The sequence below is a fragment of the Drosophila pseudoobscura genome, chromosome X (genome assembly GCF_009870125.1).
Source record: "Drosophila pseudoobscura strain MV-25-SWS-2005 chromosome X, UCI_Dpse_MV25, whole genome shotgun sequence".
Taxonomy (NCBI): Eukaryota; Metazoa; Arthropoda; class Insecta; order Diptera; family Drosophilidae; genus Drosophila; species Drosophila pseudoobscura.
In genome coordinates this window covers 38537828-38562152 of record NC_046683.1, presented here as the reverse complement: position 1 = coordinate 38562152, position 24325 = coordinate 38537828, and the positions used below count along the sequence as shown (strand labels likewise).

General features: G+C 40.8%; 2 protein-coding genes across 3 annotated transcripts in view; one reads left to right on the top strand and one right to left on the bottom strand.

The window, feature by feature from the left end:
* The window catches only part of Pde9 (phosphodiesterase 9), a 142037-nt gene that overhangs the window by 114647 nt on the left and 3065 nt on the right, over positions 1 to 24325 (bottom strand). For both annotated transcript variants that reach the window (XM_033381934.1, XM_001354408.4), the window contains exon 2: positions 15044 to 15083. The gene's annotated coding sequence lies outside the window, so the exon portion shown is untranslated. The remainder of the gene's footprint in view (positions 1 to 15043; positions 15084 to 24325) is intronic.
* Positions 4463 to 5846, top strand: LOC6901105 (uncharacterized). The gene is made up of 2 exons (XM_002134545.3): positions 4463 to 5111; positions 5170 to 5846. The coding sequence occupies exons 1-2, from the start codon at positions 4591 to 4593 to the stop codon at positions 5717 to 5719; spliced, it is 1071 nt and encodes a 356-aa protein (XP_002134581.2). The 5' UTR covers positions 4463 to 4590; the 3' UTR covers positions 5720 to 5846.

The following is a 24325-nucleotide window of genomic DNA, read 5'->3' as shown; positions in this document are numbered from 1 at the left end:
TAAGGTGTAAACAATTTTCACAACGCCCTGACTGAAAGATATTGAGATCGGATTGTAAGCGAGAATGAAATGAAATGTCCTTATATTGGACATCCGCATACATATGTAAGTACTCGAGACTATATTAATACCGAAGGCAAGTCATCAATAAAGAGTGTGAAGAGTAAAGGGCCTAGGTGGGTGCCCTGTGGTACTGCCGAAAACACCTTCACTGGTGAGGAGAGGGAGTTTTTGAAGAGGACTCTTTGAGACCTGGAACAAAGATAGCTAGAAATCCATCTCAGAAGGTTGGGCGGAAACCCTAAAAGGTCAAGTTTATGTGCTAAACGGGAATGGTTTACAGAGTCGAATGCTTTACTAAAGTCGGTGTAAATAACATCCGAATATAAGTTTCCTTGAAAGCCGTTAACGATGAAGGGGGCCAACTCTAATTAAATATTTATGTTATGTAATTGCCGCCCTATAAGTCCATACTGAGCTGAAGATATAAGTGATTTGCAGAGAAGTTGCACGTGCGGAATGCGTCAGACTTGCTACCTTTCTTAGGGAGAGGAATTATAAACGATTTCTTCTAGATCGGCGGTAATCAAGAAGAATGGAACGGGCGAATAGTTTAACCAAGGGTCCACACAGAACCTCGGAGCAGTACCTGAGTACACAGCCGGGAACTCGCTCTGGTCCCGAGAAAAACACTGGCCTAACTATTCGAAGACCATGAAGCAGAGGGCTGAAAATGCAGGTCGACCTTGGTAAATCGTATGGGTACGGCTGGCCAGAGTAGCTTTTAGATTTTAGATCGGCTATTGCCTGATCATTTTTTTCCGACGTATGTAACGTGTAACGCTCGTCTAAGCTGGACGGAGAGGAGGGGCGATCTGCAAAGGCGGGGCACGCTTTAAACGTTCCGGCTCTAGCTCGTCGGCTTTGGGGGTGGTGGTTTTGCGCGTGCAGATCGTCTCCATTTTGCAACACTATCACGCGATAATTTTAAGGATTTTTTTTTCCTAAGAATTGAGCGTGCTGCGACTATACGGTGCTAGAACTACCGGTAGAACGACAAAAAAGATAAAAGAAAACGCTTCGAAAAGAATAGTGAAGAGAGCGGTAGAGAAGGGAGGAGAAGATGAGAGAGAGAGAGAGAAATAGGGAGAGAGAGCGAGAGAGAAGGGAGAGAGAGAAAGGAGAAAGAGAGTGAAGAGTGAAGAGTGAGAGAAAGAGGAGGAGATATCGGTTGCTATCCCACGGATGTCAGTGTGGTAGCTCATTTTGCCCATCCAACCTATGACCATCTTCCTCAAAACTGGATGTTTCAGATGGCCCCTTTAGCTAGATCGCGGTTACACGCACGCCGGCACAGAGTTCATTCTTTCGTATCTTTATCTAAATTCCATTATATATTTGCTCGAGAAACGGTTAAAACTAATATAATCTGTGATGGCATATTTTTCTAATTCTAGTGATTTATAGCGAGTATATGTATATGAGGATTCTGAGGCGTATATAAAGTGAGGTGAGGTGGAGTTAATAATTAAGGTTTATCTTATGGTTAACAGGGTATTCCTGGCACAAATTCATTTCTATTTTCTTTTAATTCGGTTGCTTGTATACAACTGGCAATATGTGATATAGTGAGGAAAGTGTAAGATTGTAGCTATTCCTTAGCGATTTTATCGTATATTCGAGTCTTATTATCTTTTTTTTTTTTTTTTGAGAGGTTAGGATCGGGCGCACCCACTAGAATCAAACGAAAGTCGCAGGATTTTACTCACGCAGTCATGCTTCTACATCGGCGAAATATCGATCTTCCGGCGACTGCTGAAATAGAACGTTATCCTTTCGTTCGTTTACATTAGTGTTTTCGCGACCCTTGGTTTCCCTCATGCGTGGTTAGTCCTAAAACCAATAAATTTCTGTTTTTTTTTTCTTTTTGGTACTTCTTAGGTTTCTCACAATTTCCTCTATCTATTTTCAATATTTTATATAAATTCTTAATTCGAACGGGCACAACTAATATTTAAAGCTAAATCTTAGGAACTTCATTTGTTTGTTTTGGAACTGATAGTTTGGAAACTGATATCCGGTGTCCGAAGAGCGTATTTATTAATTTTAATTCCGCAGGGCTGCTCTCGGGCTTTAATTTTCTTTAACACCGGCTTTAATGCGCCTTTTCTAAACACGGACCGAGATCTGGATTATACGTCGACGAAACTCTATCAATACAGGGCTCTATGGAAGCGTGAACGGTAAATTGTATTTTCTTTAAAAGTTTATAAAAACGTTTAGCGTTGCAAGGCTCGCCTGGTTTTGTCAGCACACACTCCTCGCCGGGCGACATGGGCGCCGGTTGGGGACGGGGAGCGGCCAACAAGAATCGCTTGTTGATGCGGCACGTGGAATCTACGGAGCCTCTCGAGAGATCCGGGAAAAGCGATGAACCTGTGTGCTGACGCCTGGGATTTCCAGGCGGGTCGAAGAACTCCACTTTGCTGGTCACTCTTTGGTGCCGCAAACGTGGGGTGCCTTAGCACGGGTCGCGCTAGGCTGGGGCGCGTTAGGCGGCGTCTTCCCGAGGAGCTGGTCGGCAATTTCCGCAGGAAATCTTTTGCTGCGCAAAAATACGAGTTACCTCTATTAGATAATCGTCGGGAGAATGGGGATCGACATTTATCTTACCGCAGTGGCAGCGGTATCCGTGGATGTACAGATTAATCCAGCCTCTGGCGGTTCTCTGGTTTTGAACGCCCACAGAAGAGGTTGATCCCCCAGAAAACGGCTACACTTATAGACCTTCCGGCACTGTACACACTTTCGACTTTATTTAGTGGAATTCGGCGCGGAGGGCAAACTTTTCACTGTTTGAAAAAAACCCGTCTCGTCGGCTTGATTGTCGTACAGGAAAGATCGAAGCCGGAAAGCTGCTCTGGCCACTTGACATTTGCATGCACTCTTGCATGGGGAGGTTACGCCCTCTAGGTTTTCAAAATTGAGCAACCCTGACCTCGGCTGATTTCGATAATTGTCAATCCTGCGGTCAGCTGTCCAGGCAGCTCATCGGCAAGGCACCTTCCAACACTTACAAAGTCGACTCATGACCCCTACACGTATTCCGAGGATAGTGCGGCCGTTCCACGCTTACTGTTTACGAAGCTGTAAAACTGCTTAGGAAGGGAGAAATTTGACCAAGCTATTACCTAGTGAGAAAGTGAATAAGGAGAACCAACTTCTTGAAATTTGTTATACAAGTCCTGATTTTAAGTCTTTTAGACTGGATAACTCTTTGGACAAGAAAGCGGGACACAGGAATTATAAAATAGGTAAAGTACATTGTAAAAAGTGTGTGTGCCTAGTGAGGATGCAATACAGTTAGTCCTATATCGAGCGACACTTCGAAAGTAGGATGGTAGGCTTCTTCAGGTATACTGAGCGGAAGGCCTTGGAGTGAGACCCATTTACCGAAGACCAAATAGTACATGACAAGTTAAGGCCAAGAAGGCCCAAGAACTGTCATATGATCTTTATCTGATAGCGAGGAAGAAACAGTTTTTAAAGCGGACAGGTGATGCTCGTAAATTGAACTATCAGAAAAAGGTGGAATATAGGAGCAAGTAATAAAGATAGCATTGGCGGAAAGAATCAGTTTTACACACTGGAACTACAGTTCTTCTTGAACGTGGACTGTGAACTGCTCCGACGTGAAGTTTGAGAGCATTGTAATCAGAACCCCTCCTGCACGCCGACCTGACAACACTTTAGAACTAAGAATGTCCGGTAAGTCTCGGTAAACACAATAGCGTGGGACGAAAATGCGACACTATCCCGAAAAAGAGTGCTGAGCTTACTACGTAAGCCTCTAACATACTGATAGGTTACTAAAGTTGGTTTTATGGACGGGTGGCAGGAAGACGGAAAGATGAGGATGGCACTTTGGGAGACGGTTGTCTTAAGCTATCTCCCTAACATGAAAGAAGTCAAATTTCTCCACACTTAAGCGGTCGCGATGGCTTTTATTTTTCTCTGTATAAAATCAGCTATGTATATCATTAGATGTGAGGTCCGGGCAAGCCGTGAGATAAAACCATGCCGCATTGGAGGGACCCCACCAGTTGTTTTTGGCACCACAGGCCTGGTACCTGCGATGGCAATATCTGGTGGTCTTCTATTTACTGGTGGGTTCGGAATGGCAGTGATAGCTTGGGACTTTACGGACTTGCCGAGCACCGACTAAAGAACCAGTAGGCTGGTTAGAAAGTTTATTGTTTTGTTAAAAAACCGGCAGTGTATGCAAAATAAAAGGAAAAAGTAAAGTAAAGAGATTAATTTTGATGCCTGAATATATTGTATTAGGTAGCACTATATTTAGTCAAAAAATGACAACAATTGAACATACGATTTGAAAGATAAACACCAAAAAACTTACCTGACGTTACGTTATTAAAAAACAAGTGTGCTTTCGATAGTTGTCAGTAAACAAGAAAAACTCAAAGCATTCAACAACGCAGCTCGACTAACTACAAACAAAATATTACATTTTTCCTAGTACCATACATATTTCCGTACTGTACTTAGTGGTACTTATACAGTCGTCGGATAATGTCAAACATATCAAATCGCCCGACATCCACGATGAAAAGCATTTCATCAGTGCCGCGATCTTCACGGGGCCGCAATTTTCTCAATGAGAATAAGGTGAGCTTGAGCACCCTGGAAAAATCAACAAGTAAAAAACTAGCAGCGAAGGAGCCGGTGCGTCCGGCATGGATGCCGACACTTATGCGTCGCTCGGACCCCGAGGTACGGGAATCGAAAGGAGGAAAACCCCCTCCAGTATCGGTATCCAGACAAAGCACCCGGGAAAGCAGTATGACACGCAACCGCAACAACTCTCGCTCGCATTACCAATTGGGTGTGGACGCTCCAGAGTCTGGCCAACGCTTTGGCGGCTTTGAAAAGCGCAATCCTGTGGTTTATGACCCACAGAAAGATGTGGGACATTCACCCGACAATTATACAGAGCGCTGCAATTCTTGCGGCATCCAACACAGCTCCACAAGCATCGGCATACAGACAGAGGATATCACCGATGAACGCTTTCTTACAAAAGCCCTGCAAAAGTAAGAAGAGAAAGCAGAAGAAACACATTTCTCTATTACCATTTTTTTGATCTTTTAGATGCAGTTTTGATGGTGGACCTATGCTGAGTGAGCTGACCAATAAATACGAAAACAACTACAAACAGTCCAGTCGGTACGATGAAAATGAAGACGAGGATCTGCTGTCAACTCGCACAAATGGCAAACAACAACAGCACAGTCGCTTCAACATGAATGAGCTGCAAATTGATTTGAAAACTGAAGTCGCTTCGGATGAGGAGGCTGTGCTCAGTGGCCGCAGCCGTTTTTCATCAAATGCTAGCACTACGTCCATGACATCCCAACGCCGCGAGCTCAAGCTGGAGAAGGAGAAGCGCGAAAAGGCTGCAACCAAGGAGCTTGCCGGTCTTAGTCTGCACGCGGAGCAGGATCGTGTTGGGCACTTGAACAGCGCACAGAAGCGCTATGATGTTCTCATCAATGAGCTAAATCACATGCCCATCACCTCACAGACTATGCGGGTGCGCAGCCGCAAGGCAGAAATCGACAAGGAGCTGGCTATCGTAGATGAGGAGATACGCGTCTACTCCAAGCCCAACTTATACATCAACTCTAGCAAATATAAGTAAAGTTGATAGCTAGCTACACGCATCGTCCCAAAAAAAATTTTTTCGGTTTCTGACTAGTAGTATTAAGAATCCCCTAAACTATACCTACACCATACTATACAGTACATATACCCTACGAAAGCTTTATGAAATTAATCTAGTTTTGTGTTTCGGCGTCATTAAGAGAGTCAGTCTTATAAGTGTATACAGCAGAACAACAACTCCATTAAACACCACAGAGCTTGGCTTGCAAAATTCTATAAAATTGTTAAATAAATTTAAATTATTTATATGATATATTATTTATATTATAACCATACAAAGCTCTCTACAAAGCTGTAGGAGAATTCCGGCTTAAAAGAAAGCTCTGAGCATATTTCCGTCTGAGTCTGATCAGTCTCTTTAGCAGATTGCAATACCTTTTATACCTTTTCGCAATACCTTTTCCAAAATCCTTCAGTTTTCCGTTGAAAATTGGAGTCTTAACGCTATGATTATGGGAGAGAGCGGCGGCGACCAGAATACAGTCACAGCCAGCGCCGCAGCAGCGAGGACAAGCCCCACAACGACCTCCAATTAGAAATAGTTAGCTATTTGGTGGCCACTTGCCACCCCTGTCTTTTTGCGTGTAAGAAATTTAGCACGCCACACGCACACAAAGACACCGATTTATGTCTGGCAGTTAGCAAGGAGCCTGGAGGCAGAAGCCAGAAGCCAGAAGCCAGTAACCGTAGCCAGAGAAGGCACTTGGCAGCAACAGTTTCACCTTTGCGCCATATTTATGTTTGACACCACACAAAACACATACATAACGACGGAAAGAGATGGCTAGAAAAGCTAGAAAGAGATGTGGTAGGAAGGGAGAGGGAAACAACCTTTGGTACGCGGTGACGTTACTTTTGACCTAGTAAAATGCAACAGCGTTATAGTCAAAGTGCAATGTTGTTGCTCTTCGCTCCGCCCTGCCCCCGCACCTCCAACCGACGCGTCGCCTGCAACAAATGCAATCGCTGGCAACAAAAAGAACCATCCCAAAACCACCCCGAGGGCAAACCACACTGAAAAAAAAAACAATCAAAGATCGGCCAGTTAAGTGGAAAATGTAGGGAAATTAGGGAAAAGCTGAGGAAAGCTTGGATTAAACGTTAAATATGTTAGAAGGAAATATTTTACGGCAACATGGAATACACTAAAATTCATATTTTTAACTATCTAGCGATTACAGAAAAAACATATTTTCCAAAAAATTGTTATGATTTTTTGTCAATAAAAATGAGAAATAACACTTTTTTTATTATTTCACTAAAAGTAAAAAAAAGAATCATATTTCATTTTTTTTTTAAGCTACAAATAAGAGTTGTTTCGTAAATTTTAGTTTAAAATCAAAAATAAAGTTAAATGAAATACACCATGTGGTGTAGGATCCTTAATATTCGTCCTTGAATATGCGATGCATCATATGAAAAGTATTGCGTCATAAATCAAGAATATTTTAATATGTGTGGTAATAAACCACTTGGTTCAAAAAGGGATATTTAATTTAACTTTTATAACTCTTATTTGTAGCTTTTAAAATAAAAATTAAATATAATTCTTATTTTTATTTGTATTGAAATAATAAAAATATAAAAGTGGTGCATCTAATTTGCATTGTATATTAAAAAAAACCAAAAAAAAAAGTGTTATTTTTGATTTTTTAAACAAAAATTTGGAAATCTGGATACTGGGAAACTGCAGTTACGGTCCCTGATTGGAACGTTCGACTAGGGAATGAAAAATAAAATAGATAACTAACTTAAATAACTAGATGACCAATAAAATATAATGCAAATGTATGAGAAAAGTATCTTCATGATTCCTTTTCTAAAGCTTCCCCGCAGTGCAACAAAAACTCGCCCCACACATACCATCCACATAGTGGATGCAACTGACAGCAGATGCATAAAGAAGCAGACAAAGGCAAAGGTTCCTCCATCCTGTCTCCATCCTGTCTCCATCCACCCCATCGTTGTGGCATTCAGCGCTATGTCTCTCTTTTTGATATGCATAATGTCGCTTCCCGAAAGAGTTTCCCCGTTGGCATTGACTTGAACCCGAGAGCTGTCGCCCACAAGAAGAGCCAAGAGGATGCTGCTCATTATAGATGGAGAATGGAGAATATAGGATGTAGGATGTGGGCATGTATCCTACTATCCAGTGGATCCAGCGCGGTCGGTAGTACACGGTTTGGCAGGCGAGTCGCGTGCGGCAACCATCTTCAATGTGGCACTAACTAACTAGTTAGACACTAACAGCTGCCATTGTTAAAGGCGACCGGGTTACGGGTTTCGAGGTACGGGAAAGGTGGGGACCATGCAAATTTAAAAATGCATTACGTGTGAGTGTTTCCACCGAGTAGAAGGTAGATGGGTGCCTGCTTGGGCTTTGGACTGGCTTAGATTGATGCAATATATGGCTCACAGGGCAATAAAGTGAAAGTGAGCCAAAGGCAGTCCCAGCCAAAAAAAACCTAGAAAAGAAAAGGAAATGGAAAACAAGGCCAGTTTCTGTGTGTGTCTTCCTTCCAGGGGCCGTGGCGGGGCGGGGCGTTACAAATAAAAAGGGTTTTCTCGCGGCATGTGGGGCACGGGTCACAATGAACATTAAACTCCAGCAAATGTTTGACTTGGCCGAATGTTTACCCATGTCAAAACCCGACTGAAAACAAAGAAAAAACATAATATTCATTATGAACAAACTATGTTTAAGAACAAAAGAAGGGAATGCTGTTAAGATGGCAACAGTTTGCTGGACAGTTTGCAAGAATCAGACAAAATCTAATTGAAATGTCAGAAGCTGCTCTTACAGGAGTCATTTTAAATGGCGTTTTTTTCGCAATTTCTATACGATGGCAAAATTTAAAGACACAGTGTTTTAAGAGAACCAGTGGGCTGTATTTTGAGCCAATACCTTCATTCGGAAACAGATTATAAAATGCTTTGTGCTGTCATCGGCTCTACAGAATCCACGTGTCACCTGGCCTCAGCTCTGCCCTAGAAAGATTATATCTATTGAGATTCTCAGCTTGTCGTAACTATGGACTTCAGCGAGCCACACGATTTCTCTAGATTCATTAGAAACCAGTCCCAGTCACAAAATTCTGCATCAAATGCTTAAATTTAGTTTTCAAATTAAAAAATTTGTCGGCACACACACACACGACGGGAATTGCATTCTACTTAATTCCATTCACACATTCGAACACTCGTGCGGCAGGGGGCAGTGTGTTGCATGAAACAACCTGAAAAAAGTGCAACTTTTTACATAAAACAACACAACAGAGAAAGAGAGAAATATAATGCTTCCATCCCACTCTGGGATATACCAGTGAAACAATTAAAATGATTCACCTACAAGTTTTCATGAAGTCCGGTAATCGAAGAGTACATGTTCGATTTGTGGTGAAAGTGGATGTATGTAACACCCAGAAGGACGCTTTTCCGAACGCATAAAGCCTTGTCTGTCTGTCTGAGTGTCTAGATCTCAGAGACAACAAAAGCTAAATCAACCAAATTTTAAATCTGGAATCCTGTGAATTTTAAAAATTTAAAAATTAAAAATAACGAAAATCTGTGGCATCCACAATTTTAAAGATACAAGAAAACCGATTAGAACAGATCGTATCATTATTATAGCCAGAAGGAATAAATCAAATTTTAGTGGCCACTCAAAGCCTTCCACACTTTTCCTCATCCAGGTTGCGCGCTCTCATGAGATAAAGAGACAGGTGTAAATAAAAAATGTTAGGACAAATGGAAACAGATCAAATCTAATGTATACAAATTTTACCGGCTCGACCGATTGTTATGTTTTTTTTTTTTGCAAAAAGTCCATTTTCCCTATTGCGAACAGTGAAAACAAAACGGCACATAAAATATTTTATATAAATTATATAAATAAGCTCACATCCATGTATACTGAATGAGTACAGAATATAGAAGTACAGCCGCGGCCTTTGCCGCGTCTCACAACGTTCCCCCTCGTTGTCATTTTCATTCCACACAAAAGCAGCACTTTCGGGGCAAAGAGAATTCAACTATTTGTGTGAGAGAGGGAGAGAGAAATGTTTTAGGGTATGTTTGAACAATTGGTGTTTTTTTTTTTGAGGGGGTTGGGGGAAAAGGATTCAAAGTATTCACTGTCAGAACCACAACAAAGCCAATCTTTGATGGCAGAAACTCAATTAACAAACATGGACCAGAACACACATATACACAGAGGGAAAATATATACTCGTACTATATTTTCGCCCCCCTACCCACCATTTCCTGGAAACATTGACATGTATTAAAATACATTTTTGCATGTCCTGTGACAAGCATCAAGCATTGCGTCACAGCTCTGTTTCTTGAATGTGACTGAATTAGTTCAGATATACATACATATGTAGACTCCCGTATCTATGTATCTGCATGTGGAAGTGTATCTGTGTATGTGCATCCGTGTGTGGTATGGCCTAAATTGTTTCGGCAATTAATGCTGTCATTGCTGTTGGCATAATATTTCATAGCCGGCACTCAGTCAGTAATTATGTGAGCTTATGATTTATGTAACCTATACAATATATTTTATGCGCAAGTGCACGAAAGCGCCTAAATTTTTATCGGAGCCGATGAAAAAAGGACGGACACACTCGGCTATCGATGCTGATCTGGAAGGACTTTAGACGGTCGGAAACGCTTCCCTTTGTGTTACACACATTTAAAACAAAACAAAACTAATATATGTATAACTAAACGCTACGAGTACCGGGTACAGACATGCAAAAAACAGGCAGTTTACTTTTATCGGGGTACATTATTTAAAAAACTATTCCATTGCAAGAGAGACAAAGAGTCAAAAAAAAAAAAAGAAATAAGTAATCGAATTGAATAGTAAAATAAGCAAATAAATCAAACAAAATTTAAAATTGTCGTTTGCAGACAACAGAAAATGTAGTAAACGCCCATGCATAAATATCTCTGCTGACAAGCCTTTACCAAATTTCGCCGGAACTGTTCATTAGTCCGTATATTGAACAGGAATAGGAGAGTGCGAATGCAAGTACCTGTTTGCTTTCGTGAGAACTGACATTCAAAATTCAAAAGAACGTACGTTCCCTTGCAGAGGGCTGCCTCGTATGGGTGTATGGAAGGGGGAAATTCCAATGAACGCTCTTCGACGTCTGACTTATTATAGTTTTTGGATACGGAAAACCTGATGGGACTATTGGTTGCAAGTGCGTGCAAGTGCAAGTGGACACTCGAGTGTCACAGGTTGCGTTGGATGGGAGCACACAAAAGTCAAAACATTTTGAGTACATCCCCTCGCTGCCTCAATCCTTTGCAGCAAATGTCGCAATCAAAAATCATCTCCTGTGGTGGAGAAATTGTGCATACGCAGGGCCTCTTACAAGGGCCACTATTATCATATGGCATAAATATCAATTGTTCCGGGATGAACACTCTTCTACTCTCATGTGGCAGCCGCCCACACACAAAAAAATAACAAGTATTTTACAAAATCAACACGAAAAAATTTCTTGTGCGCCAAACAGCTCACAAAAATAAACAAAGTGATAAAGAAAGTAAAAGAGAGGAAAAGAGCAGGAAGTACAAATACCCTTGGTATTTGGTAAATACCATTGGAATACCCTAGATGGTTAGAGAAATAACAAAAATGGAATAAAATATGAGTAATTCATGATAATTCTGTAATTCAAAGATACACTCAAAGCAATGGGCCCTCATATTTAAAATAGATATATTTCAATTAAATATATTCCCTACAAATTGAATATACATATTCAGCCAGGCTCCGTTTTCCACATTCACTAAAGTGAATGTTTACTTTTACTTTACTTTTGAATACACATAAATTGGGGCTTCCGTTTTCACAACGAATACATTTCCGTGCAAAAGGAAAAAAATAGATGACTTATTGGTGCATTAACATAAACTTGACACCTACATACATATATCAGGGTAATTTAACTTTTGCTTTCTTTATAAATAATTTTATTTTAACCCAATCTCAAATTTGGCTCGGAAAAAATTGGCCAGGGCAACAAACAGCAAAAAAATGTGAAAACTGGAGAACCTCAAAACGAAAACGGAACGCAACGTTTCCGCAAGAGTAAATGAAAAACGGAGCCTGCCTGATTATATGGTATTAAACTGACTTTCAGTATTTTTTTCTATTTAAAAACCGAACATTTCATTTTAATATCGGTATGTCTCTTTTCAAAATTCCATTTTTCTTTGAGTGCAGATAATATGAGTACTTCGAATCGAGATCTGAAAAAATCCGTATTTAATTCCCTTCCTTCTTTACTTTCTAGATATATTTGAAGTTTGAAGGAAGTGGCTCTTGCATATAAGACATATTCCATTTGATATATTCCTACAAAAATAAGGTTATCCGAAATTCATATTTATGAATACTATATGTACGTATAACCAAATAAACTGTTTGATTTCTGTTTCGTCTATTATTTCAGACGTTTTATTTCATCCTACCATAAATCGACACCTTTATTCGAGAATCACCTCAAGAACGAAATAAGGACAGTGTGTTTGATATATTTGCCAACTTATATTCCCGGCTCATCATCAAATGTCATTTACAGCGCATCGAGGGACAAGCAAGAAAGTAAGATTTAGCGGAGGAAGAAGCGACGCGACCGTTCAGGTTCTGAACAAAACCGAAGCCAAAATGCAAAACGTGACTTTTCCTGGTGCCGTCGACTGAGGCGCTAACTGACAGACTTTCCCACTGCGGGTGGACAGTGGGTGGAGGAGGGGTAGGCTGGCGAATGGACAGCCAGCCAGACGAATGGATGGATGGATGGACCGACTTGGGGGCTGGCAGTTTTGTAAATTTGTTTGCCTTTCCTCGCGCGGTCTTTGCAATTATAACAATAATTATTAGCGGAGCAAGTCAAGAAGCAACCAAGCCACACCACACCACACTGGTGGGTCGTCGCGACGACCAGCCCTTTTAATATCAATAAGCGGCAGGAGAGGCGAGACGCGGTCTCTGTGGATGATGAGGCGCGAGGGGCAAGGGGTACGAAAATGAATGAAGGAAATCCCCAATTGTTTGATTCTCGGATGCAATATGAGCAACCACCAGAAAAAAGATACAAGGCGAGATTTTTAAGGAGAAGATATGGGGAGAGATATAAACGATATATTTACTAAGGAATACTTGTTACTGCGACCCATTTATAGAGATGTAATGGAATCGAATGGGAATCCTTGCAGAGATGTAATCCCTTTCTGATTAAAATAGTTATTGCGAAGTAGACACTGAATATATTTATGAATCTAACAATTACCATACGCCAAATCCTGATCCTGATCCTGAGTAGCTAAGGGTGTTGTATCCAATATTCTCTGTTGTGTCTGCCACCAATGAAGCGGCACATTCTTCGTTTAGGGGCAAGATATCAGCTACTTAAGGGATGTGGGAGTGGAGCAGAGCAGAACTCTCATAAAAATCAATTTCAATTTTCAACTAACGACAAATGTGCGCATTATGCAACGGTCGGTCGGTCGGTCGGAAGGTCGTTCGTTTCTCGATGACAGAGACTATGGTGACGCAGAGGAAACTTGAAGGAAACCGCAGGCTGACCGAGTTTTTGGGGGTTTGCTGGATGGGTTTGGGTGGTGGTGGTGCTGCTGCTGTTGCTGGTGGGTTTGTGGGAGGTACTACTGCTGCTCGGGGGGTGGGTGGTTGTTGCTTTCGAAGTGAGTTAAACCGCAAGAACCGCTCGCTTGGCGAACTGCGGCCTGACCTGCTTACTTGAGTGCTGGACACAAAATACGGGGGGTTTTTCTGTATGTGTGTGTGTGCGTGCAACATGCAACAAGCTTGCCTGCTTGCCTGCTTGCCGGCCCGCCAGTCCCTTCAGGTGTCTGACGTCAATGAACACGCAACCCCACCACAATGGCCACAATGCAACAGACAGGGCACAGAGGACAACGACAACAACAATAGCAAAACTTCAGTGCAATGCGATGACAAATGATTAAAAACCAAACAAAAAGAAAGTTTCAAGAGTTTTTCCAGTTTTCCCAGTTTTCCCTCTAGCAAAAGCAAAAGAAACAAACATTAAAAGGATTTTCCTTACCCCGTTGGACAACCAACAAGTTTCCCATTTAACAATGACTGCAGGCTATACAAACTAGCTTTTTTATCAAAATCGAGATAGTGCAACAATCGATAAATCGATAATCTTTCGATAATTTTATAATTAAAGTGCAGCCAAAAAATATTGTGTAATGCAATATCTTTGGCTCGGAGAACGACTGAATATCAGGGAAAAGACCTAACCGGCGGCATCCTTGAGGGCTCGTTGCTTCGTAGCCAACAAGTACACGGGCCAGATGGACCAGACGGACCAGGGTTAAACAATCATTCAAAATCTTCTGCTTCTCCAAATCGGTCTTGAATGGCTTCAGAATGTCGTTGCAAACCAACGAGATGTGGTCTTCATTCTCTCATTCCCGTCCTTTCTGCCGATCATTTATGCATCCATTCGCATTTTCAGCATAGCCCTAACCAGTCAAATCTCTCCACTTGTGTTGATGGGTGGACCTGCCTCCTAACCATTTCCACGGTTGCCATGATGCCTTTTGGGGACGGTCAAAATGGCTCTAGGATGTCATGTGCCAGTGCTATAGACCCAGCATTATCCAGCAAGCCCACAGCCTCCATTGGGTAAAATATGTTTAAGTTTATTGTTTATCAGAGGATCTCCGCGCTTTCACATTTATCTTTTTTTTGTAAGTCCCAGCATCAAGGTTTTTCTTAAGTTAAAGAATTTGTTAAATGAATCAGAAGACAATCTGTAAGAAAAATACTACCTCTTGCCCAGACAGAGATTGGAACTGTTCCCATAATCGCCTGCTGACATAGTAATTAATTAAGGTCTGGCCTAATCCATATGGTAAGTAACTAAGTCCAACTGTTTGACACGAAACCACATACAGACTGAGAGCTCTGGTGTGGTGAGTGCTAATGCACCCTGATATGCCCATTGATCAATGGCATTGTCTTAAGAGCCTTACCGACGTTTTTTATGTTTTGAATAAGTCCCGCGCTCTCTGTGACAGTGAGAGATGAGTGCAGAGTGAGTTGAGATAATGGGAATTATGAATAGACCACCCACAAAACGAGATAAAAGATAAAATATATAATATGGTATACCATTCTGGTAACTGGTATAACTGGTAAAACTGTATCAGCTGTATTTTTAATCTTTAAGATCTCTTTGTAACCATTCTTCTAATCCGATTTTTATTTAAATTTGAAAGGACTTACCTTATTTACGATATATTGGGTATTAAAGTCCACACAATATCTGAAATAAAAACGGATTTTCTCATTACAACAATTACGAAGAGAGAACAACGAAGAGAGGGTTCAAATATAATCAATTCTATTTGATTAACTGTTAAATCAAATCGAGAGTGTAAACAATATGTTAACAACTTTATTATCGCACATCGATATGGGAGCTGTCGGTGACGGTGACGGTGACGGTGCCGGCGCCAGTTCGGTTTCGGGGGGATGTTGGTGGGCGAACCTTGTGCGGGCCTCTATGTGTAATTCCGAGTAAGTAGTACGATACTTCGATTATTCGACTACTCGTATGCGTATGAGTCAGTAAGTAGACCAACATTTGAGCACTGTGTACCCCCACAGCCGGCCATAGATAAAACGACACAAAAACAGAGAAAAGCAACTAAACCCCAAATGAGAATGAAACAAAAAAAGTAGTTACTACCGACTAGAGGATACCCATTACACAGGTTTCATTGCGACCTATCTAATGGGGAAAACTCTTTTTAGAGAAGGCAGACGTTTCCTTGATCGGCTTGCTATCCCATTCCGATGGATCTATAAATTATAATATTATATACAAATACATATATCAATATTTTGGATGCGACATATTTAAATTAAATATTCGGGTTTTAAATTGATTTAAACAAAAATGTGTTAAAGAGTCGTTTTAATAAGACCCATATTTAATCTAAATATATAACACTATAAAATAAAAATAGTATACAAAATTTCAAGGAAATATTTTTAATCTAAGTATACAAATATTTAATTTAAATACGAAAACTATTTATTTTAAATATGAAGTATGTATCAAAATTTAAGTGAAAACTTTAGCTTTTTATATTTTCCACACTCGGTGCAAATCTATTGGAATGTAAATACTAAAATTTTAGGACTGTACATGTTCTCTATAGACTCTATAGACTCTCTACGAGGAGAAATAGATGTGAGGGAAATAAAAATGCAAAAAACCATTTGGAATTGTGGCCATTCGTTCGGTGAATATAATGAGGCAACAGCAGCAAAAGCAATGGCAATGGCAATGGCAATGGCAACGGCAACGGCAACGGGGCGTACGATGAGGGGATAAGAGGCAGTGCGGCATCGATGCCGGGGCGTAATTAAAAATTTCTTATCTGCGAGTATTTCCATTTTCAATTGTTAATTGTTGTGGCTCTGGGGTTCTACTAATACTATGCGTATGTACAGACAGGTAATGTATCTATATCTACATCAATTTATGTGTGTTTACTCGTACACATGGCCATATACACTGGGCCGCACTGTACAAAGGAATCCCCTTAAACAGGAGTGAAATGTAAGATCTGTAAAGAGACGGATCTGAGATCTTTACTCTTGGCTTTTATATCATATAATGAATTAACTGATATTAAAACAAGTTTAATCGCATACTCGAGGATAAGATAGTTTGCCTGAGAGATACATATCATTCCTTAATATTATATGTATGTATTTTTATGTGTCCGAAAAAAGTGAACTTTGAATGACAGGAAAAAGGGGAATATAGATTAGAAAAGATTACCTAAGGTTAGGCAATAGAAAGTACGTTTAAAAGAACTTAAGATAAGCGTAGGAGAACGAGACGGTTACCATAGATTGCGTTATCCCTGGTTAGGGTCTGTGTATCTGCTGTATTTTTCCTTTCAAAGTTTGGAAAGAGCTGCACAGGATTATTCCAATTCTGTTTAATAAAGCTGTCGTTTTCAGAAGTTGGGCTGCATTCGAATGGGGGAGAAAACTAAATTATTGGCAGCATTCAATGTGGAAGAGGCACGACCTGCACAGGAGCTGACAGTGCTACTTGGACTTGTGTTTGTGTATGTTTTTTTTTTATATTCATTTATTTATCTCTGTGATATACTTAAGAACTACTATTAACTATACAGGAGTACTTTTGGGACTAGGGGACCCGCGCACTGCATTACTGGCGAACAGCATTGCTTCGCAAGCGCGTTGACATCTATTCCCTTTTTCCTTTCAACCCAGCATGCTATCCGTGGGATGAGGGTGTGGGTCCATCGCCCTTTGGGTTAGTTGTCCCACCAGGTCTGCAATCAGTGATTGCTGTTCCTTCTGGCGGCGTCCCTATAACTCGGCTTTGGTGTCTACTTGCGTAACACTATCCTGCGTGGCGTCCGAGATGGTTCGGAACGAGCACGCGATCCTGATAGCGCACAATCTGCATGGTGACTTCACCCTTCGCATGTAGCTCTTCACCTTCGCGTCTTTAGCCCACACTGGCGCCGCGTAGAGTATCTGCGATGTCACGACGCTCGTCAGCAGCTTCCTCGTTGCCTGTTTAGATGCGGACTTGCTGTGGACCTAGTCCTGGTGCTCTTTGAAGGACAGGCGGGTGTCCATGAGGACTAGGTACTTGATTGACCTCTGCGATTGGTTGCTGGTTGCCCCCCAACCAGCACTCTGCCGGTTTCGACCACTTTTCTACTTAATAAAAGGAACTCCTCCGTTTTTTGGTTTACTTACTCTATGCTTTTCGGTGTTCTTTATATTATGTACATACATATGTAGCTAACAGCTAAACGAAGTAAAAGAAAACTTTGTATGTTTCTTGATATTAAAAGAGATCTATCGATTCGATGATTCCATCATCAGGTGTATGCATTCCAAATTTGTTTTGTTTTCTATCTTCTGATCAATAGCAATCGTACTCCGATTTCTATTTCATTTGCTTTTGCTAAATTAATGCCAAGGCACTTGGCGCGGGCATCAAGTCGCGCATTTTAAAGCCTCGGCTCACCCTTCGGGCTCTACTGCGGCGCTGCTCCACACACCGCTTCCATTTGCGGGATGCGGCACGCGACTTGCGACTCGCGACTATGCCCCTGCGACTGAACAAAAAAAGCAGGAAAAATAAAAACAAAAGCAGACAAGAATTCGGCTAAAATGCCAGTCATGTAGCGACGGAACGTTTATTTATTTAATTTATTCCGGTTTCTGTTTCACTTCTCTTCTCCTCTTCGTTGACAAAACATTGCCCGAAATGATTAAGCCGCCGTAAAGGTGTTAGACCCCCCCTCCCCATCATCTACAATGCTTCCCCCCGTTGTTCACCCTGTTCCCCGTTGCTCCATGCATTCTTAATGATCGACATAACGTGATCCATCTCATAGCTTGCACTGGGTTCCGCCTGGCGTCAAGATCGTTATGTCTGATGGATTTATGGAGCGCTAATTGGTTGTTAAATCGCTTTTAGTTTAATATTCGATGCCGATATTCGATCATGGCCGTAGGAGATCTCCATCTTCTTGTGGAAAATGGAAATGCCAAACATTAGTGTTCACAAATTAAGTTATATTTCGCTGGAACTTCATTAAATAGTTTAAAAATTGTAATTGAATGCCTAACGACAGATCCTTGGAATGCGATCAGAAATTTAGTAGAGTTCCTTTCCGTATAGTCTACTAGTTTTCTGCAGTTTTCATTGTCGGCTGCTCTCTGGCAAAAAACAAAAACAACAAAAAAAGCACAACACACAGAGCCATCTATCTCAATCCCAATGATTCGTGACACTTCGCAAATATTTGCACGCTCATTTGCTATTCCCTGTGGGGGTACCGGTACCAATGCATTGCTGATATACAAATGTATATCTTAATCGCATTTTCTATCCAAGTACATTCCAAGAATGAACGGAAACATAAATCGACTCCAGCATTTAAGAGGAAGTTCTCGTTTCACATGTAATTCTTTAATATATGAAACCAAAAACATCAAATGGAAAAATTATTCGACGGACATAATGACATGTGTATAAATTTGGGCGTGAAAATGATGCCCTCAATCACTTTACAAACAATTTGTGTAGAGATCTTGGTAATTCGTTGATCGTATAATCAGAACTTCTTTATTGTCTTCTTTGGAAACGTAATTTATATATATCCATACTGATATTATAAACTAGAGATATCCCAAGATAAGTGACACTTAAGCAGAGATAACTTGAAGTTAACTTGCTGCCACACTGGTCGTACGAGTACGACGTAGATCTATTTATTATAGACTCAAATGATATCTGGCTCAAATTTGATTCGCAAATACTAGACCAAGTTCTGTTTTTGTTGTTTGATAAAACGATAGCTGCTCCGTTAGCTCTCTTTTTCTCTTACTCTCTCTTATCGGGCATTGGGAGGTCTATGACATTTGGTGGGCTCTGTTAGAGCCGGGGAGAAGCCGCGAATGGTGGAAAGGGGACAAAAGTCTAAATTTAGAAAAAACTTTTGACAGTCCATCGAAGCGTTACGTTGATAATATTCGTACGATGTGTATAACTCTTTTTTCTCTATTCTTTTTCTGGGCCGTAAGCTCCCTTGTGTGGGCCACTTTCCGACGGTTTGAGCCACCATCGGGGGAAACAATATAGGGCCAAGGAGTTCCTTTTGCTGAATATGTGCTTATATTCCTCTCTATGTATATAGTTTCTCTCTCTGTCTCTCTTACTCTCTCTATAACACACTTTGCAGCACGTGCAAATTGCACTTTCACTATTCTCTTCCTCTCTCCCTCTCTCTCTCTCTCTTTGGAATGCTCTTTCGCCAGAGTCGAGACTTGTTTGTCGCATTCGCATACGCAGCAGAAGGCGTTCCGAGTAAAGTCCAGCGAATGATGCCAAAGCTCATCCGTGATATCGTGGCTTGTTCTACCAATAAATAAATGAGCTTATCCAAAAATTACATAATTACTTGGGACACTAGGTTACTCTGATCACACTAAAACGGGAAACTAGAAAAGGGCGATTACAGCGATATTCTTGGCTTTACCAGAACCTACGTACAGCAAAGGATCATGTGCTCATGGTTGAAACTGAGGTTGAGCGATCGAATAGGATGTTCTTACTGAAAGATCAAACATTCTGATGATAGGAAAACAAAAACGGTGGATATTACTGGATCAGTGAGCAGAATTACCAGAAGGAGTAATCCTCTAGATGGTCTTCCTTAATGGTGTAACAGACTTTTTCATGAACTCCATTTATTCAATGATCTTCAGGCACGTGAACTCTTATGCTCATCCAAGGTCATGATTGAACGATACTTTTGATCATGACTTAGTGATTGTGTAGTGTTTTCCTCATCGATCATCCAGCGATCTCGTATGGAAGCAGGGAGGACTTAATGTGACTGACTGGCTTAGTATTTCAAGAACATAAGTTCTCTTAAGTTTCCCCACTACATAGTCCTCTCCCACTCCCCCTCCCTCTCAATGCCCCCCCCCCTCTCTCTCTCTCTCTCTCTCTTTCGCTCCCGCTCTCTCTCTCTCTCTCGCTCTATCTGTCTCTCTTAGATTATACTACATTGGAATCGTAGCTGTTTTGAGGGCTTATCAATATTGTACGATTTTCTTGGATTCTTATTGTGTTGCTGTATGTGTGTGTCTCTGTGTTATTTTTCATTACGTAGTACTGATACGGATACGGAGGCCGACCGAAGGCGGTAATCACAAGAGTCACAGCCGCCGCACACCACCACACAAACCACTGCTACAATTCCATTTCCATCCCATCCAGAATTCCAGAAATTCATGACAAATATTTGAGACTGTGTGCTTGGGCTGTGTGTACAAATTAATTCATTTTCATTTTATATAAACTGTGTTTCAACCGGAGAGAAGGCTGCCTGCTGCTGCTCCTACTGCACTAGAAAGAGAGAGAGAGAGACAGAGAGACACTTTAGCGGCAGCATGCAGAGCTCACACAAAAATAGCAACAGACCGACGAACCGGTTGTAAAACTCGTGTGTGTGGGGGCAAAAGGAAAATAAATATACATATGTACGTATAGCAACCGAAAACTATGCGGCAACAGGTCCACATCCACATCCAAGTCCACTTCCACACCACAATATTGAGCTGCTGAAAAACAAAATAAAAAGTGGTTTGCTCCAGTCCCCCAACTTGGCCGATGCCCGGTTCGGTCTCCCTGCCTTCCGCCTGCTTACCGCCTGCCCCGCTTAAGGTCGTCTGTAGAACGGAACCCAGAGACAACAACCGACTGGGGCTGTGACTGTGTGAGGTGATATCAGAAACAGCAACATCACACACAACCGGCACAACAGCTTCAGGCATTGCGTTATTCCAAGGCAATTTCTTGATCATCATCGAGACGAGCCTGGCTTATGCCATGCAGCGTCATCATCATCATAATCATCGATGACGCCGGACCAACCAAGAATGCGCAAACCTTTCAGCTCCGTCTCCATTTCGAGAGCCAGAGTCCGAGCAAGAGTCCGAGCCGGAGAGCCTCCGGAGCTCTGCAATGCAAAAACGAGTTTCTCCCATTTTCGCTCGAATATATGAGCGCATCGCAATGCGCTCAAGTTCACGTTCCCTCTCCTTGGAGCGAAGAGGAGGACCAGACCAGTCCATGGTATGTGGACTGCATACTGCCAGCCACATATGTGCATCTGTGCACACACAGGTTAATGCCAGTCAATTATAGTACGAGAGAGTACGAGTAGCAATCAGGTTTTCGATTTTCGGATTCGGATTCCTAGGAGGATTTTCATTTTCAAAGATCGTTTCGCTGCAACCAACGAAATACATATTCTTGAACAATGAGTGCTTATCCAAAAGTTGTATCTGAATCTTAAAAAAAAAGGATTATTATAATCTGTTCCCATCGAATAAAAATAAAAGCTTTAAGAACATCTCATGTTCGCTTTGAAAGCCGTCTTTTAGCTAGAAACATTTCTTTAGATCGTTTTAAAAATGGTAACCTGAATTTGCATCTAATAAGGAAACCATAACATCAAAACAACGATCGTTTGAAAAATAACAAATTTTTTTATTTAATTAAGAGGAATATGAGACACATTATCTGGTTTCCAGAAATCAATCAACCCTCTAAGATATCCTAATTTAATCGGCAATCTTTTGGTTCCATAGCTCCTTCTCTTTCATCCAGGAAATATCTCCGGCCAATTTTTAAGCATACTAGTACTCGTAGTATTCCGAATAATACTTCAAAAAAGATTAAAAACTTGAGTGTTTCCACTGTTTTATGGGCGTACAGCTTTTGAAATTTACAAAAAATAATAAGAAAAAGCAAAAAAAAAAAAACAAAACAAAACAAATATTGAAGGGAAAGGTATCTACGAAAGCGAAAACTCAACGAATCGGTTGGATCCACAAAATAAAACACAAATATATATCGTTATTAGTACTTATTACTAAGTAATATTTTTAAGAAAAGTACTCTTTTGTTGGTTTTTAGTTTTTAGCTGTTGCTTATTGCCTTTTCTTTTGTTTGTTTCCCTTTGCTTTTGCTTTGTTCGGGCAAATACAAACAGAACATGCATTTTTATTTACCATTTATCAGCACACATTGGCAAATATGTATATATGTATGTATATATATATAAAGTACATACACAGGTAAAGGTAGAAGAATGTGTGGGGGTAAGGGTATCAAATTATCAAGGTGGAAAAGCCCTGTCTATCTATCGAAGAGCTTTCTAATGGTTTAAGGGATTTTGGGAGGTGCCTCATGTTCCAGGGTTCATCGACGTACAAAAACCTAGAATGGGATTCCATTTTCGTAGCCATTGATTCGAGTTTTAAGAGCTTGTTCTTCTTTTTATTGATTGAAGCACCTTTGAATGTCCATCGGAACCTATTAGTCCCTGACTTAAATATGATTCTATTAGTTCACACATCAAATCTTTAAGAACAATTAACTCACAGGCATACGATCTAAAAAACAATAAGGCAATCAATCATCATGTCAGCAAAGAATCTACAATAATAATCAATAAATCAATGATTTTTTATGAATCAAACCCAAATCTCAATCTCTAACCCAAAAGAGTTGTATGGTTTTAAAGTCCGTTATTCATGTACTCTTTAATAAAACGTTAAGATTGTATTCCATATATAGGATTCTGTGAATCTATTCATCAATAAATATCAATCGAAGAGCGAAGGTCCAGCATTTCAATAAAACTTTAAAGCAACCCGTTCTCCCGTTTTATGAGGTATCCGACGCGTATTCATTTTGTCATTCAGATAGATAGTATATATTTGTTTTCGTATCTCTGCCGCCAGTTATCCGACCGCAACAACAACTACAAACAGCTACAACGGCATCAAGTGGCTATTAAAAACATAATTTATCAACAATTTACATGCCAAGTCCAAGGCGTTTGGTAAGCGTAATTAAAAAAAAAAATTACAAAGATCGACAACAAAGTAGATCGCAGTGGACTGCCTGCCTGATGCTCGCCTGATGCATGGATAGATGGTAGCAGCGCCATGAATACGCAGAAGAAAACCAAGACTGCCTCAAGAAAAAGAAAATTACTGTGATAGTTGTTTCAATCATAAGCTAAAATCGCAACCTCGCTGCAAAAAGAGTGTGCCAGAGGGCGAGATTTCAATTGAAAATTGACCACCCAAAAGACAGTGATATGAGTCCCCAAGAGATCCTCAAATTACAGATATCAACGCCACAAATAATCGATGAAGGATTTACGAGTAGTATTTCCGAATCGACTTGAAAACGAGAATAAACAAAGAATTGGGTTGGGCCGGGCGCCTGAAGTGAACATTTCATTTGTCGATGCTCCAATTATTATTCCCATAGGTCAGCAGTTTGGACGGAGTGGAAAAGTTTTTAAGGGCCTGCCCAATTTTTAGAAACATAGCAAATCGATTTGTGGATGGAACTGGAGCCTTTCATTGATGTGTGGAAATTCATAGAAACTTTATCGATCGATTTTAATGATGAACTGTACACAAATCCCTCTTTCCATTTTGCTGAAAAAGCCTTCCAGATAATAGCAAAGCCCTTGGTTTCTTCATGTTTAGTAATGACATCTTTTGATGATCTGTACATAAATGATACAGTCTCTGAGCACTCTTTGCCTTTGCTGTATGTTTTGGATATCCAGCCAACGATTGCCATCCAGTTTGTTCAATTTTAATTTAGTTTAGCGATGCTTTTCGATCATTACTTATCCTTATCGATAAATACTTACTAGTACTGTTTGTGATAATGTGATGACAATTTGCATAGTTTCTGGCTGAGAAATCTATCTTTTATTTCTCTTTCAGAGAGGGGCATACAAAATGTGAAATATTTAAAACGTTTGGCACGTGGGTGACCGAACGACCAACCGGCAGAGGCGGAAGTGGCACTTGATGATGGCCAAATATGTATGTATGCATCTGTGTGCTTGTGTATCTTATGGCGAGAGGCACATCTGTGCAGTGCCACAGTGC